This window comes from Chrysemys picta, chromosome 13 (assembly GCF_011386835.1).
Source record: "Chrysemys picta bellii isolate R12L10 chromosome 13, ASM1138683v2, whole genome shotgun sequence".
Taxonomy (NCBI): domain Eukaryota; kingdom Metazoa; phylum Chordata; order Testudines; family Emydidae; genus Chrysemys; species Chrysemys picta.
This window is the reverse complement of record NC_088803.1, coordinates 11,688,446-11,706,102: the sequence shown is the minus strand read 5'-3', so window position 1 is coordinate 11,706,102 and position 17,657 is coordinate 11,688,446. Positions and strand designations below refer to the sequence as shown.

The following is a 17,657-nucleotide window of genomic DNA, read 5'->3' as shown; positions in this document are numbered from 1 at the left end:
GGATTCCGGCAGGTAAGCTTCTTATCATGTAACTGAACATGATTCTGATTTCTGCACCAGACAATGTAAATTTTGAATTTATTTCTCCACTGACATCCATATCTGTCTTTCTATCAATTTTCTTTTCGTGGGATAATTTACCATGATACATGTTGGTGTCCAGTGCTGTCTGATTCAGGAAGATGGTGTTGACTTATGTAAAAGTCAAAGCAGATTAGATAGATAGATAGATAGATAGATAGATAGATAGATAGATAGATAGATAGATAGATAGATAATGATGGAAATGGATGAATTGCTGTTGTTTTATAGGTATATACTTATGAAGATGGGTGAATTGTTATATAGATAGCTGCTTATAGGGATGGGTAGATGGATGGATGGATGGATGGATGGATGACAGAATAAGCTTTCCTCACAGTTAATCTCCTCCAAACTATAAAAACTCTGTTCCTCCCCACTTCTGCCTTCATTTATCATTATCTTTCTGTTTGATGCCTAGCACTGAGTGCACTGTTCCAGGTGACCCATGGAATCAGATAGAATCAGACTCCCAGCACCACCACCTTTTTCTTTTGTTTATCCCACCAAAAACAGCATTGGCTGTTTTGGACACCATAAGTATCTCTATACTGGGGGGAAAATGTCCCACGGCAGCAAGCTTCAAAGATTCAGTTAACTGACTTGAGCTCACGGGGCTCAGGGGCTGAAAATAGCAGTGCAGACATTCCCATTCAGGCTGGAGCCGGGCTCTGAGATCCTTTCACTTCACCAGGTTTTAAATCTGGTCCTCCAGCCCAACCGGGATTGTCTACACTGCTACTCTTAGCCCAGTCGCATGAGCCCAAATCTATTGACTTAGGCACTGAGACTCGTCGCTAACGGGAGTTTTTTTGCAATGTAGACATACCCCATATAACATTGTAAATACATGTCCATTGACTGTGCCAATATAGTCTGGATTGACTTATAAGTAGGCTTGGAAGAATTGCAGTTTTATCAATAAAAGTCAGTAAATATTAAGTATCAGAGGGGTAGCCGTGGTAGTCTGGATCTGTAAAAAGCAACAGAGAGTCCTGTTGCACCTTTAAGACTAACAGATGTATTGGAGCATAAGCTTTCGGGGATGAATGCCCACTTCGTCGGATGCACATAAGTGGGCATTCATCCACGAAAGCTTATGCTCCAATACATCTGTTAGTCTTAAAGGTGCCACAGGACTCTCAGTAAATATTAATTTCACCATACACACAAAAACCAACAAAAAATATTTCCATTGAGAATAATCAAAATATGCAGCTAGGCAAAGTAAGAAAAATGCTACTTGAGAACTTGGTTGAGCTTTGATTTAAGGATATTTACTTCCTATACTTTGACGTGATATTGACAATTTGCATTTTAACGGTTACAAACCTTAAATTTTTTCAATCTCAATGTCATGAAACAAGTATTGTCTGTCCCCCCCACACACACACATTCTGTGATCCCCTCCCAATAATTTCCTGCAACTGTGAAAATTTAAATAGATAAAATGCAAGGAAAAATGCTTAAAACATAAATTTGTGGAATTGTTAAAATATAAATTGGTAATACTAATGTTTAAAAAATAACTTTGCTATTATCTGGTGAAGGTATAAAAATAAAAATTGAATTCTGCCATGTCTAAAGATAAGGATTCTACTTCCCATAATTGAGGGCGTAATTTGAAAACAGCCCTACTAATTCTCCGCCGATGTAAGCTGACAAAGTTTCATAAAAGGTAAAAATTTACAGTAGCAGAGAATTTGACCCAATGGGTTTCTCTAGCTGTAAATGAGGCTGAATCATTTTGAAGAGCAAATAAGTTTGGGAAAATTTCAATCAACTCTAGGACATAGCATGAACATTAAATATGCAAAATGTATTTAAATAAATTGAGAATAATATGTCACTAATACTTTCTCCTTGTATCTGAATGACCTTAGAAAAGCACTATTCTACGCACTAGTTCTAGAATCCAGAATCTTTTCTGAAGAAGAATAAGCACATATATTGTTCTCTTTTCTTCTTTTCTACCCTCACCTGGTTTTATCTTGCATTTCTCTCCACACAGCAGGAAATGTCCAACCAAAGCACCGTGACCGAGTTCCTTCTCCTGAGATTCTCTGATGTTCGGGAGCTGCAGATTTTGCACTTTGTGGTGTTCCTGGTGATTTACCTGGCAGCCCTGATGGGCAATCTTCTCATCATCACAGCCGTAGCCAGTGACCACCATCTTCACAGCCCCATGTATTTCTTCCTGGGCAACTTGTCCTTCCTCGATGTTTGCTACATCTCTGTCACTGTCCCCAAGTCCATGGTGAACTCCCTAACCAACACCAGACTGATCTCTTTCTCTGGCTGTGTTTCCCAAGTCTATTTTGGTATCTTCTTTGCCTTTTCAGAGTTGGTCCTTCTTGCAGCGATGGCATATGACCGCTACGTTGCAATCTGCCATCCTTTGCGTTACAGGGTCATCATGACCAGAGGGGCATGTGCACAGATGGCAGCTGGTTCCTGGATCAGCAGCTGTATCTATTCATTGCTCCACACTGCTAATACCTTCCTATTACCTTTCTGTGGGTCCAATGTTGTTGATCAGTTCTTCTGCGATATCCCACAGCTACTGAAAATCTCTTGTGCTGATACAAGTGTGAATGAAATAGTGGATATTGTATGCAGTGCTGTTGTGGGGTTATTTTTCTTAATTTCCATATTGGTGTCCTATATTCACATCCTTTCTGCTGTGCTGAGAATCCCCTCTGCACAGGGCAGGTATAAAGCCTTCTCCACTTGTCTGCCACACCTAGTTGTGTTTTCGTTGTTTATCAGCACTGGAATATATACATACCTAAGGCCGGGATCAGAATCTTCCCCGTATCAGGGCATGCTGGCTACTATGTTGTATTCTGTGGTTACCCCAGTAATAAATCCACTCATTTACAGCCTGAGAAACAAGGAGATAAAAGAAGCTCTGGGCAAAATTTCAAGCAAGATATTTTTCACCAAGAGCTTTTTTACTTCTTAATATAGGTTAATAGTCCCTCCTCAGTCCAGGTTCTCATATTCATAAATGGATGGCGGGATTCCTTTTAGCTGCAGATATGCTCATAAATTCACTATTGCTGTGGTTTTCAAACTGTGGGTTGAGACCCTAAAGTGGGTTGTGATCCCAATTTAATGGGGTCACCAGGGCTGACTTAGACTTGCTGGGGTCCAGGGCTGAAGCCCGAGCTCCACCGCCCGAGGCAGCAGTAGAAGCCTTAGGCAGAGGGGCTCAGGTTATAGGCCTTTGACTGGGGCTGAAACCCTTGGGCTTTGGACCCCCTGCCCTGGGTGGAGGGGCTCGGGCAGGCTCAGGCTTCGTTCCCCTCTCTGGGGTTGTGTAGTAATTGTTGTCATAAGGGGGTCATGGTGCAATGAAGTTTTTGAATCTCTGCATTACAGGACAGTGCTAAGATACTGTAATGATGGGTGTATAATGAAAACTCATGTACCGCAGAACACAATTCTGAGAGTTTTCACTACATGGTCAAATCAGTAATGTGTCTCTAAGCAGTGTTTAAACATGGTGCGTGGGACAGATATGGCAAGTCCCGGAAATATCCCTGGGGAAAAAATGGACTGGATTAAGTTTTAAAGACTTTGGAGTCCATTGTAATGAATGCAAAGTTTGTCTTATATTTGTATGTATCCTAGCTAGCAAGGAGATGGGATGTGAACCCTGGGAAGGGTTATGAATTTCAAAGGACTCTAGTGAACAATGAGCCAGACAAAAATGGCCTTTGGACAAACAGTGTTAAGTGGTTTGCTGAGGGAATTTCTAGGGCAAGGTGAATACAAATTCCTATCTCTGCTTATGCAAAAACCCAGCCTACACATGCAAATACAAAGTAATGCACATTGGAAAACAGAATACCAAGTATACATGTAAAATGATCGAGTAAAAATTAGCTGTTGCTACTCCAGATCTCAGAGTCATTGTGGATAGCTTTCAGAAAATATCCACTCAATATGCAGCAGCAGTCAAAAAAGCTAAAAGAATGTTGGGAATATTTATGAAAGTGATAGATGAAAAGACAGAAAATATCATATTGCCGCTATATAAATCCATGGTAGGCCCACATCTTGAATACTGCGTGCAGATGTGGTCATCGCATATTAAAAAGATACATTGGAATTGGAAATACTACAGAAAAGGAAAAGAAAAAAGTTTAGGAGTATGGAACAGTTTCCGTAGGAGGAGAGATTAATAAGACTGGGATTTCTCAGCTTGGAAAAGAGATGACTAAGGAGGGATATGATAGAGGTCTATTAAATTATGACTGGTGTTGAGAAAGAAAATAAGGAAGTGTTATTTATGTCTTCTCATAACAAAGAACTAGGGGTCACCAAATGAATTTATAGGCAGCAGGTTTTAAACAATAATAAATGAAGTATTTCTTCTCACAAGGCACAGACAACCTGTGGAACTCCTTGCCAGAGGATACAGTGACAGCCAAGACTATAACAACATTTAAAAAAGAACTCGGTACGTTCATGGAGGATAGGTCCATCAAGGTCTATTGGCCAGAATGGGTAAGGATGGTGTCCCTAGCCTCTGTTTGTCAGAAACTGGTAATGGGTGACAGGGGATAGATCACTCAATGATTGCTGTTTTGCTCATTCCCTCTGAATGTCCTGGCATTGGCCACTGGAGGAAGACAGTATACTGGGCTTGATGGACCATTGGTCTGAGCCAGTAGGTCCATTCTTATGTTCTTATGTATGTACACCCTGAAGGACCATTGTTTGCTGATCACCTGTTACATGACACTTAGTTTAAAAGCCAAGTCTGTCTAAAGAAAAGAATAAACTATTCATGGTGGTTCTGAATCTGAGACAATTATGAACATGTAACCAAAGGGAAAAACCAGCTGTGGGTTTGAAGGACTCATCCCTACCAGAGCCTGAGGTGGAGGTGGGATAAGCTTTGCTAAGGTTTTTAGCATGTGTGTAAATTCTTTCATTGTTTTTGAAATGTTTTCTCTGCAATGCTTTCACCTTAAGAATAAATGTGCTTGCTTAGAAAGACTTTGTGGTAACTTATAACTGCAGGCTATTGTGCTGTTCACAGCCTTAAAAGAGAAATCAAAGTCCAGACGCTGGCCAGTTTCAGTTTTCTGGGAATGTTATAGGGTAGGCAAGGAGCTGTGCAGCATGGAAAAACTCCAGTCAGGAGGGAGAGAGAGCATCTGCTCAAGAGAGGTGATGGCTAGGAGTTGGGAGTGGCTGCCCTCAAGGAACTACGGAGGGGGAATACAGAGTCAATTACCCTAAACTGTGACATATATCTATCCTGTAAAGAATTGGTGAAACTAGGCTGATGACAAGCACCTTTGTTAACCCATTGATTGATTTTTTGGACAGGTTTATTCCCTGGAGGGCTTTTTTGCCATGACCTTCCACTATGTAACATTTCAACTATTCAGATAATATACATTCTACTAGCAGTCCACCAGACAGCAGAAGCCTGTACAGCATCGTTTGACAGCCATCTTTATTTTTTCTCTCTAGTGCTTATGGGGAGAAGACTTCATGACCCCTTCTTACTTCAAAATCTTTGGGTGTAAACATGCAACCTGATCCTCCCACTCCCATCTCCCATCCAGTTTGAAGGGCTTGTGTATGGTGTCCCATTGTCCCTCATGGGGATGGCTGCCCCTAAATGAGTTGAACTTCTCCCTGCCGTGGAAATATTACACACAGCAATTATTTCAACCAAAAGCAGAAATAAGGCTGGGATGCTTCGCTGTGAAGTCGGTCTCCACCATGCACTGCTTTTAACAGCAGAGAAGGTTAGCAAGGAAGATTATTCAAACCTCCCCATAGGCTAAATTCCTCTCTCTGCCCCACCTCCCCTGCAGTCAGGGCCCAGGAACTCTGATAGCCTGAACTGAGGCAAATAGGAGGGATATTGATTCCCCACTCCACTGGGGTGGCCTGTTTTCCCCCACACACTCAGCCAAGGAGAGCAGATTTCCTCTCCCGCCCAGCTCAGGGTCCTTTACCTTTCTGCAGGACATAAGGGAGTCAGAAAATGTGAGAAGAAGTCTCACCTCCTTCCTGTCTGTAGTTACCTTTGTCATCTCCCAAGCAGCTGTCATACACTTTACAAGGACATTTCCCACTAGGGTGGCCAGATGTCCCGATTTTATAGGGACAGTCCCAATTTTGGGGTCTTTTTCTTATATAGGCTCCTATTACCCTCCACCCCCTCTCCCGATTGTTCACATTTGTTGCCTGGTCACCTATTTCCCACCCTGGGGTAGGTGCTGTAGATTTGGCAGTACACTGCAGTTGCCCCAGCATCCCTATTATTGCATGGAGACACTGCCCACACCATGCTGTGTACTGCTGCCTGATCTGTGATTAGGATAGGCCACTGAGAAATGTATTCCTGATCATTGCACACCATGGCGTCTCATGCACCCTTTATCTTGTACTGTGTGATGCAGTTCTCTCTACTTCACCTTCTAATGAAAAAAGTTCTGTAAGATTCTTAGCCGTGTCTCAGCCGTCGTTCATTTGGGATTTGTGTCATCAGAATGGGCCATGTTCTCAAATTCCTTACATCTCCATAAATCCATATTATTCCACTGGCCTCACTGACTTCATTGGAATGATACTGGGGTTCTGGGGAACTCGCCATTGATTTCAGAGGATCTACATTGCTTTACCCAAGCTGGAGATCTGGTCCATTGATTTCAGATGATCTGCACTTACAGCTGTGCACAGATACAAACTTTATATCCATGGGTGCGGATATCCACAGATGTAAAGCTGACCTCTGCAGCGCTGCAGGGCTCTAGTGACAATGAGCAACACTAGCAGGGTCATGGCCAGCAACTGGACCAGAAACTGCAGCAGCATGTCAGACCACTCTCAGGAGCCAGCGCCCAGCCCAGGCAGCTCCTCCGCTGTGGCTGTACTGCCCCCAGCATGGGCCACTGGGGCAGGCACCAGGCTCACCGGCAGCTGTCCCTGCTCATGCTAATGTATGCATCAATCTTCCCCCTCCCAGCCAGCAGTTGCACACCACTATTAAATGACCTCCAGAAGTGGACCACCATGGAGAAAATCTTGCTTATCACTGAGCTGAATTTTTTCCATTGACCGCAGGAAAAGAGTCTGAGATATAGGTCCTTGTTTTAGAGGCCTAATATGAGACAGGACCTGCTCACAGAATCTGGCAAGAACAGGGCTAATGTTGCAGAAATATACATTTTAGAAGTGCTAGTCACAGAGTACTTATGCAAACACATTTTGATATTAAGTGGTACCAGAACATTCTGATATTAAGGATGATACAAAAAAATTCCCCAAGGATAACACACTGACCCCTCCTGAAAGATAAGGTCAGGATAACAGTATGTAATACAAATGTTTTAATTAAACCAATATGTACAAGATAATGAATAATAACTAGCCATGTTAGGGGGAAGTAACTACAATAACTATGTTACAGGGCCAGTATTATCATGTTTGTATCGGAGTATAAAGATGTATTTCAGAGAGAGTATTTTTGTTTGGCCTTAGGGAGGAATGGAACATCCCACTGTTCACTGTTGTTATGAGTATACATGTATTAGTGTTCCAGTGGATAACGCAGAATACTAGTACCATGCTTTGTTGACAATAAACCAGGCTTAATGCCTTTGTCCTTAATGGATCTTGTGGTCATTAGGTGGTTCACTTGAGGTCTGACGTGCCAGCTGTTTGCATTGGGCTATGGGGACACACAAAGGAAACACACATGCAGCCAAACACTTATTAACATCTAATCAGACTGGTGACCCTCACATGCAGCCAAAAACACACACGCAGACAAACATTTAACCACAGTCGTGACCTACAGCATTAGGCAGTGATGCTGGTGTTACTTGTCTCACTCTGGACACACTCAGGATCCATCATGCTGTATTGTGGGGAAGCCTCTGCACTGGCTGTTCCTAGATTTCTAAATTTTCAAGCAGGAAGGAACCATTATATTAAGTAGACACACCTCCCATATAACACAGGCCTACCTATATTGAGTATAGGTAACTCAGGGCCCAATCTAATTCACATTCAAATCAAAGAGAGTTTTACCATTGACCCCATCTGCGACAAAGCTGTCCCAGAGAAAGGGAATAGATCCCTTACATTCCATGACCTGTGATCACAATGTTCCCTTCTGGCCTTGGAATAGATAGATCGATAGATATGATTTTTAAGCCAATGTGAATACTTTTGGGAGGAGACATTTTTGAATATTTGGCCCTGGCAATGCTGCCTTATTTTCCAACAAGAAAAGGTTTAATTTGATTTTTTTGGGACCAGTCCTAGTTATCTAATTGTTTTTATAATTGATTACAAGGCAGATTCCTCCTTTGTCCTTGTTTCTGAGCTCTGCAGGCCTCCAGGGAATAACAGCCCTGATACACGTCAGATAAATCACCTGAATAAATCTCCTTAGCAAGGCACCAGTGGCTCACTGTTAGGAAGGTTTGGCTTGGGTACCCACCATATCAAAAGGGGATTTTGTCTTAAGTGGTGACTCCAGAGCACTGGTGGGATGGGAATTGCTTGCTTTGATTGAGAAAAAGGTGAACTATAATCAACATTATTAACCAATTCTAAGTGGCTGCATCGTGAGTCAGTCTCCCTTTCCCAGTCATCAGTAATTCTTTGGTCACAGACTTAGGAGGGCAGGAAGATATAGGAATGCATGTATTTCAGTGTCTTATTTTCATTTTACAGTTTTATACCATCTGAAAAAATACTGGCATCTCAGCTTGGGATTCCAGCAGGTAAGCTTCCTAGCATGAAACTGAACATGATTTTGATTTCAGCACCAGCAAATGTAAATCTTGAATTTATTTCTGCACTGACATCCAGATCTGTCTTTCTATCAATATTCTTTTAGTGGGATAATTTACCAAGGTATATGTTGATGTCCTTTGCTGTCTGATTCAAGAAGATGGTGTTGCGTTATGTAAAAGTCAAAGCAGGATAGATAGATAGATAGATAGATAGATAGATAGATAGATAGATAGATAGATAGATAGATAGATAGATAGATAGATTCTTATGGGGATGGATGGATGGATGGATGATTTACATAATGGCATAGAGAGTACACATAAAATTTGCAGATGATACAAAGCTGGGAGGGGTTGGAAGTGCTTTGGAGGATAGGATTATAATTCAAAATTATCTGGACAAATTGGAGAAATGGTCTGAAGTAAATAGGATGAAATTCAATAAGGGGAAATGCAAAGTACTCCACTTAGGAAGGAACAATCAATTGCACTGTGATGGGGCAAGGCCAGATGGCTACAGTAAAGTAGTGAGGAACAGGTATGTTAGCCCCAGACTAAACAAATCCCTGGTACCATGGTAACCAAATGACAGTTGCTCCAGGTTAATCAAGACACCTGGGGCCATTTTAGATCCTTCTAGAAGGTAGTGGAGATAGCTAGATTGATTGGGACACCTGAAGCCAATCAAGGACAGGGAATTGTACACGTCCTATTTCCTAAAAGTCAGCTTCCATAGCTGCTAATTTTAGGGTCCCTGGGTGGAGCCCAGAGTAGAGAGTGGGCCCGGGCTCCCCCCTTCCCTCCCTGATTAATCACTGATACTGGGAGACAACAGAGAATGTGTGAGGGAGGGTTGTTTCTCCTTACCTCCCTTGCCTGCTTATGATGAAAATGGCTCAGTAGACTGTGACCCTTGCCTCTAGAGAGAGAAGGGCTATGTGGAGGGTCACAGTGAGCCTCTGAGGCTAGCAAAATCCATCAGGAAATGCAGGACCCACAGAGTCAAGGACAGAACTTTGTCACAGCACACATACAGAATGGGAAATGACTGCCTAGGAAGGAGTACTGCGGAAAGGGATTTGGGGGTTATAGTGGACCACAAGCTAAATATGAGTCAACAGTGTAACATTGTTTCAAAAAAAGCGAACATCATTCTGGGGTGTATTAGTGGGAGTGTTATAAGCAAGACATGAGAAGTAATTCTTCCACTCTACTCTGAGCTTATTAGTTCTGGGCACCACAGTTCAGGAAAGATATGGACAAATTGGAGAAAGTCCAGAGAAGAGCAAAAAAAAATGATTAAAGGTCTAGTAAACATGACCTATGAGGGAAGATTTAAAAAAATGGGTTTGTTTAGTCTGGAAACTGAAAGGGGACATGATAACAGTCTTCAACTACATAAAAAGTTGTTACAAGAAGGAGAGTGAAAAAGTGTTCTTCTACAACCTCTAAGGATAGGACAAGATTCAAAGGACTTAAATTGCAGCAAGGGAGGTTTAGGTTGGACTTTAGGAAAAACTTCCTAATTGTCAAGGTGGTTAAGCACTGGAATAAATTGCCTGGGGAGGTTGTGGAATCTCCATCAATGGAGATTTTTAAGAGCAGGTTAGACAAACACCTGTCAGGGATGGTCTCAATAATACTTAGTCCTGCCATGAGTGCAGGGACTGGACTAGAAGACTTCTCAAGGTTCCTTCCAGTCCTATGATTCTATGACAGAATAAGCTTTCCTCGCAGTTAAGTCCCTCCAACCTATAAAAACTCTGTTCCTCCCCACTTCTGCCTTCATTTATCATTATTTTTCTGTTTGATGCCTAGCACTGGGTGTTGTGTTCCAGGTGCCCCATGGAATTAGGTAGAATGGGACTCATATCACCACCACCTTTTTCTTATGTTCATTCCACTAAAAACAGCATTGGCTTTTTTGGACACCAGGAGTATGTCTATACAGCAAAAGAAGAAAAAAATATCCCACAGCAGCAAGCTTCAAAGATTCAGTCAATTGATTCGGGCTCATGGGTCTCAGGCTATGGGGCTAAAAATAGCAAAGCAGACATTCCAGTTCAGGCTGGAGCCGCGCTCTGAGAACCTTTCACTTCACTGGGTTTTAGAATTGGTCCTCCAGGCCATCCGGGAATGTCTACACTGCTCTTTTTAGCCAGTGGTACGAGCCCAAGTCAGTTGACGTAGGCTCTGAGACTCGCAGCTAATGGGTGCTCTTTGGCAGTATAGACAAACACCAAATAACATTGTAAATACATGTGCATTGACTGTGCAGTTTTACCAGAGAATAACAAGTGCATTGTCTTTTTCTTGGCAGAGGGAAGAAGGTTTCTTATTTTCTGGGCATGTCATTTTCAAGCACAGGATAAGGAGCTCCTATCCTGGTGGTTTATGGACTAGGAAGTGAGTTTGGATGTGATACGTATTGGAGAAATAAAGAAAGAAAGCATTAAACATTTCATGAAATACATTTCAAAGGGACACAGGGAGTTAAACACCTTGAAGTCAATGGGAGTTAGGTCCCTAGCTCCCTTAGACAACTTTGAAAACCCCAGTTGAAGTTGTTAAGGATGTGTACAGGTGAAGATGGATGGATAGGGGGCTGATGAATGGGAGGGGAAGGATAGAAAAGTTATCCTCATTTGACAGATTCAGTAAATCAGTAAATTCTTCCTCAGGATTAAGGCTAAAATGTTCAAAGATGCCTAAAGGATTTGCACATCCAGCTTCCACTCATTTAATGGGAATTGGGCATCAAGGTCCCTTAGGCAGCTTTAAAATATCTCAGCCTATGTGTCCAGGTGCTGAGCAGGGAACAGAATGAGAGATTATACTATTCACATTTGACTGCTTTCTTCAGGGCACATGCAAGTCTATTTTTGCCTGGCTGACAGAACAATTCCAGTTTTCATTTACAGTAAATGTTAAAGCACAAATTTCTTAGGAGATCCAATGCAACAGAAATTGCATCTAAAAGAGGCAATTCTCATTCCAATTCTCTTTCATGGGTGTCATTGATGGCACAATCACAGGACAGTATTCCTTTCCAGATCTCACTGAAGGAAGAATTCTAAAGAAATGTGGTTCCACATGTACTGTATATAAAAATTATGATTCCTTTTTTTCCATGTCCTCTGTATTGAATTATAAGCAGGCTTGGAAGAATTAGAGATTTCCTGGTAAATATCAGTAAATATTAATTTTACCATACACACACAAACCAATAAAACATATTTCCATTGATAATAATCAAAAGATAGAGCTAGGCAAAATAAGAAAAATGCTACTTGAGAACTTAGTAGAGTTTTAATTAAAGGCTATTTAATTTGTATATTTTGATATGATGTTAACAATTTGTATTTTAATGGTTACAAACCTTAAATTTTTTGAATCTCAATGTCATTAAAAAAGCATTGTCTGTCCCCCCCATTGTATGATACCCTCCCAATAATTTCCCGCAACTGTGAAAATTTCAATAAATAAAATGGAAGGGAAGAATCCTTAAAACTCATAAATGTTTGCAACTGTGAAAATATAAATTGGTAATACTAATGTTTAAAAATTAGCATTGATATTGTCTGGTGAAGTTACACAAATAAATATTGAATTCTGCCAACTCTAATTATAAGGATTCTACTTGCCATAATTGAGGGTGTAATTTGAAAACAGCCAGAGAAATTCTCCACTGCTGTAAGCTGACACAGTTTTATAGAAGGTAAAAATTTACAGTAGCAGAGCATTTGACACAATGGGTTTCTCTAGATGTAAATGAGGCTGAATCATTTTGAAGAGCAAAAAGTTTGGGAAAATTGCAAGCCGCTCTAGGAGATATCATGAACATTAAATACACAAAAAGTATCTGAATAAAAGTTTCATTGAGAATAATTTGTCGCCAGTACTTTCTCCTAAGATCTGTCTGACCTTAGAGAAGAAGGAAACCCTTCTCATTAGTTCTAGGAACCAGACTTATTTTCTACAGAAGAATAAGTACATATATTGTCCGCTTTTCTTCTTTTCTGCCCTCACCATGGCTTTTTACACTTGCATTTCTCTCCACACAGCAGGAAATGACCAACCAAAGCATTGTGACTGAGTTCTTTCTCCGGGGATTCTCTGATGTTCGGGAGCTGCAGATTTTACACTTCTTGGTGTTTCTAGTGATTTACCTGGCAGCCCTGATGGGCAATCTTCTCATCATCACAGCCATAGCCCTCGACCACCACCTTCACACCCCCATGTACTTCTTCTTGGGCAACTTGTCCTTCCTAGATGTCTGCTACATCTCTGTCACCGTCCCCAAGTCCATGGTGAACTCCTTAAACAACACCAGGCTGATCTCTTTCTCTGGCTGTGCTGCCCAACTCTATTTTGGCATCACCTTTGCCTTTGCAGAGGTGACCCTTCTCACAGCAATGGCGTACGACCGCTATGTTGCTATCTGCCATCCTTTGCGTTACAGGGTCATCATGACCAGAGGGGCATGTGCACAGATGGCAGCTGGTTCCTGGATCAGCAGCTGTATCTATTCATTGTGCCACACTGCTAATACCTTCCTATTACCTTTCTGTCAGTCCAATGTTGTTGATCAGTTCTTCTGCGATATCCCACAGCTACTGAAACTCTCTTGTGCTGATACAAGCGCTAATGAAATTGTGGTTATTGTATTAAGTGCTTTGGTGGGTTTATTTTTCTTCATTTCAATATTTGTGTCCTACATTCACATCTTTTCTGCTGTGCTGAGAATCCCCTCTGCACAGGGCAGGTATAAAGCCTTCTCCACTTGTCTGCCACACCTAGTTGTGTTTTCATTGTTTATCAGCACTGGAATATATACATACCTAAGGCCAGGATCAGCATCTTCCCCATATCAGGGCATGTTAGCTGCTGTGTTGTATACTGTGGTTTCTCCAATAATAAATCCACTCATTTACAGCCTGAGAAACCAGGAGATAAAAGAAGCTCTGGGCAAAATTTTAAGCAAAACGTTTTTCACCAAGAGCCTTTTTATTTCTTAATATAGGTTAATATTCCCTCCCCACTCCAGGGGCTCATATTCCTAATTGAACAGCAGAGATGTTCACTAATGCACAACAGGATGGCACTAAGGTACTGTGATGATGGGTGCATTATGAAAACTCGTGTAAACAGAACACAGTTCTGGGAGGCTTCACTACAGTCCAAATCAATTATGTGTTTCTAAGTGGTCTTTAAACATTGTGCATGGAAGAGATATGGTATTGGCTGCTGATCACCTATTACGTGATGCTAAGATTAAAGGCACAAGCTATCTAAAGGAAAGAATGAACTATTCATGGTTGATCTTGTTCTGAATCTGAGATAATTATGAACTTGTAACCAAAGGGAAAAACCAGCTGTGGGTTTTGAAGGTTTTGTCACCTACCAGAGCCCGAGATTGGAGTTGGGGTGTAAGCTTTTTAGCATGTGTTTAAATTCTTTCATTGTTTTCCATAAGTTGTCCCTGTAATGCTTTCACCTTAAGAATAAATGTGCTTGCTTAGAAGGACCTGTGTGGTAACTTATCACTACAGGCTATTACACTAAACACTACCTTAGAAGAGAAAGCAAAGTGCAGATGTTGGCCTGTTTAAGCTTTCTAGGAATATGACAGTGTAGACAAGGGGCTGTGTAGCCTGGAAAAAACCCAGTAAGGAGGGAGAGAGATGCATGTCACTGGTCTAAAGAGTTGATGCCTGAGGATACAAGGGACCATGGAGAGGGAATACAGAGTCAGTTACACTGAACTGTGACATTTATCTATCCTGTTAAAAATGGGTGGAAACAGGATGCTTGACAAGCATCGGAGAGGAACCCAGTGATTTATTTCCTGGACAAGTTTATTCCCTAGATGACCCTTTTGCCATGACCCTCCAGAATTTCACATTTCAACTATTCAGAAAATAAACATTCTGCTAGCAGGCCACCATGAATCAGGTGTCCTGTTTAATTTTTCTCCCTAGTACTTATGGGGAGGTGATTTCATGTACCCTTCTTAGCTCAAAACCTTTGAATGTAAACATGCAATCTGATCCGCCCACTCCAAGCTCCCATCCAGTTTTTAGGGGGTGTGTGTGGTGTCCCAGAGTCCCTCAAAGGGATGGCTACCCCATCAATGGGTTGAACTTCTCCCCACCCTGGAAATATTACACAAAGCAATTTTTTGGACCAAACACAGAAATAATGCAGAGATGCCTCCTTGTGAAGTAACTCTCAACCATGCACTGCTTTTATAGGCCATGTTCTCAAATTGCTTATATCTCCATAATTCCATTTTAGAACGCTTGCTTTACTGACTTCAATGGAACTATACTGGAAATCTGTTTTCGGGCATTTGCAAACCCACACAGAGGAGGAGGTGCTGGGGCCCCTTTTAATCCAGTAGCCTAATACTTAGAACATACCTCTAAAATGTGGGTGTTGCACTGCCTGGATTGGTTCATAAATGTAGGTGCCCACCTCAGGGCACACTGTCAAAAACAGGGCAGACACCCCAAACTGTTGGTGTCTTCTGTCATTAGTTTTCACCAACCCAGAAACAAATATGAACTCCTGGATCACTATAACAGTTTTAACTTGGAGTTACAGACATTGCCCTTAGACTCTCCAGTCTATCTTGCCACCCAAGCAAGCTAGACTTCATGATAAATGATCACTTACACCAAAAATCACAAAATATTCAGGTAGCTTCCAGTCCCAAGAGGCCAGTCACTTACCCCAGATCATTTGCTACTCTAGCTCTTACACCAAACAAACAAACAAAAAAAGCCTGTAGCCAATCCTGTAATAAACTATCTAAAGGTTTATTAACTAGGTAAAAGAAATAAGAGAGTTATTTACAGGTTAAAGCAAGCAAACATGTACACACAAATGAGTTACCATCTATGATTCCTAAAGATGACAGAGATGTAGTAATCTGGCAATTCAAAATGTCTTTCAGGGCAGATCCAGGAGTAATCCCTGGGGATAGCTGCCTTAGTTTAATATCTCTGGCTCTCAAACAGCAAAGAGATGACAAAATTTTGTGACCCTGCTTTATCTTTTACATTTGGCCTTCCAGTCCACGAGAGGAGCTCCCTGGCATGTAGCATTTCCAAGGTATGGTAGAGCCGTTCACTGGTCCTTGGTATTGCAATGTTCCTTAATGGTCCATTTAATCTTGATAGGCCTCCTGAATGGGCAGGGGGAGATGATTCACGTGCCTGGGTTCACAAATTCAGAGCAAACTTTTACATAGTTAAAAAGCAAAATTTATGTATTTCCTAATAGAATGGGATACAGACATTACAAGTGAGATTAATGCATGCAGCAATTTACACACATTTCATAGAGACTGAACACTAAATTCATTCTTATACAACTAATAACTATTTTGAACAAAACTGACATACAGGTGAACTGGTTTGGTTTCCAGCTCTGAGTTTGTCAGTTCTTAGCTTAGACTATGGCCTTGCTCAGAAGTGGCACTTGGTTTGCCATCCTCACAGTGGGAGACCCTTGTCTAATCTGTTATGAAGCAATGCCATGCACCTACATTTCCTAGAGTGGTGTCCTAATCCATGGACTACAGTATTTGAAGGTGGCTTTCAATCTTCCCTGTTGGAGCTGTTCCACTTTGTAGGCTAATTATATTTTCATTGGCATGGAGACTAGAACCAAAGGCTCCATCTTTCTAGCTGACTGTCCAAACAATCAGTGCAACCTGTCATTCTTACCCTGGTCTGATGAATATGTCATCAGTTCTACAAGGTGGAATAACTGTAGAGAGATTCAGAGGGCTCTGTGTCTGCATACCTCTATCCCTTCAAGCTTACCCTCTGTGTGGAAGACCTAGGTTTCAGTCTGCACTCTGCCTGATTTTAGAGATGTGGTTTGAACGTCGACCTCCCACATCCCAGCTGAATGCTCTAACTACCGGTCTATAAGGTATTCTCAGGTGGAGCTCTACCCTGCTGAAGTTGTTCCACTTTGCATTAAATATTTAAATAACTATTGGAACCAGACAGATAGCTAGAGAATCAGCGAGGGCTGAGGAAAATAGACTAACAAATATTGTAAGTTAACATTCAAGGCTGATGAGATTTAGGCACCTAGGTCATTTTTACACATGGGACTTCTATTCCTAAATTAAATAGACACTCTTGAACATTTTACTCTCATTGTTTAGAAAAGAGCACTTTGTGGTTTCTGCAATGAGCTACATCTAATCTGAATTACTGACCAAGAAAAAAGGAGAGAGAGAGGGAGAGAAACAGCATGATATCTCTCTCTCTCTCTCTCTCTCTCTCTCTCTCTCCATCATTTGCATATACTTGTTTGTACACATATTTCCATATACAACTCCTCATATCAATGACTGAATTTATCCAGAAGCAAATCCACAGTAAACAAGGGTAAATGTCATGAAAGTCTCTGGGCCTAACATAGCATTCATATATATATATGGGTTTGTAAATTTGATATTGGATAAAAATTAGAAAACAGGTTCTGAGAAATGTTGGTCCCATTTACACCAGTGAAATTTTAGTGTCAGTTTTTGAGAGGCATACAATTAAAAACAAATACATAAATCATTACAATAAGTGAACAACAATAAGAGAAATATCCTAGATGGACAGACAGACAGAACTTAAATGCAGGAGACTGTAATTATTAGTAAAACATCTCTTTCTACTGATTGCATCCACCACCACTTCATTTTCTTCTTCTGCATGTTTTTTCTCCTCCAATTTTAGAGTGAATAAGTTTGATTAGAGTTTCAAAAAATTTGATCAAAGT

General features: G+C 41.2%; 2 protein-coding genes across 2 annotated transcripts; both read left to right on the top strand.

The window, feature by feature from the left end:
• The first annotated feature begins 2,098 nt into the window (after positions 1-2,098).
• On the top strand, positions 2,099-3,046 carry LOC135975114 (olfactory receptor 14A16-like). The gene has a single exon (XM_065565161.1). The coding sequence runs from the start codon at positions 2,099-2,101 to the stop codon at positions 3,044-3,046; it is 948 nt and encodes a 315-aa protein (XP_065421233.1).
• Positions 3,047-11,135: 8,089 nt separating this feature from the next.
• LOC101946640 (olfactory receptor 14A16-like) lies at positions 11,136-14,622 on the top strand. The gene is made up of 2 exons (XM_005310402.2): positions 11,136-11,267; positions 12,926-14,622. Exon 2 carries the CDS (start codon positions 12,932-12,934, stop codon positions 13,877-13,879), a length of 948 nt encoding a protein of 315 aa, XP_005310459.2. The 5' UTR covers positions 11,136-11,267; positions 12,926-12,931; the 3' UTR covers positions 13,880-14,622.
• The last annotated feature ends 3,035 nt before the right edge of the window (positions 14,623-17,657 follow it).

Coding starts and splice junctions, on each gene's coding strand:
- LOC101946640 (XM_005310402.2), top strand. CDS start 12,932: ATGACCAACCAAAGCATTGTGACTGAGTTCTTTCTCCGGGGATTCTCT.
- LOC135975114 (XM_065565161.1), top strand. CDS start 2,099: ATGTCCAACCAAAGCACCGTGACCGAGTTCCTTCTCCTGAGATTCTCT.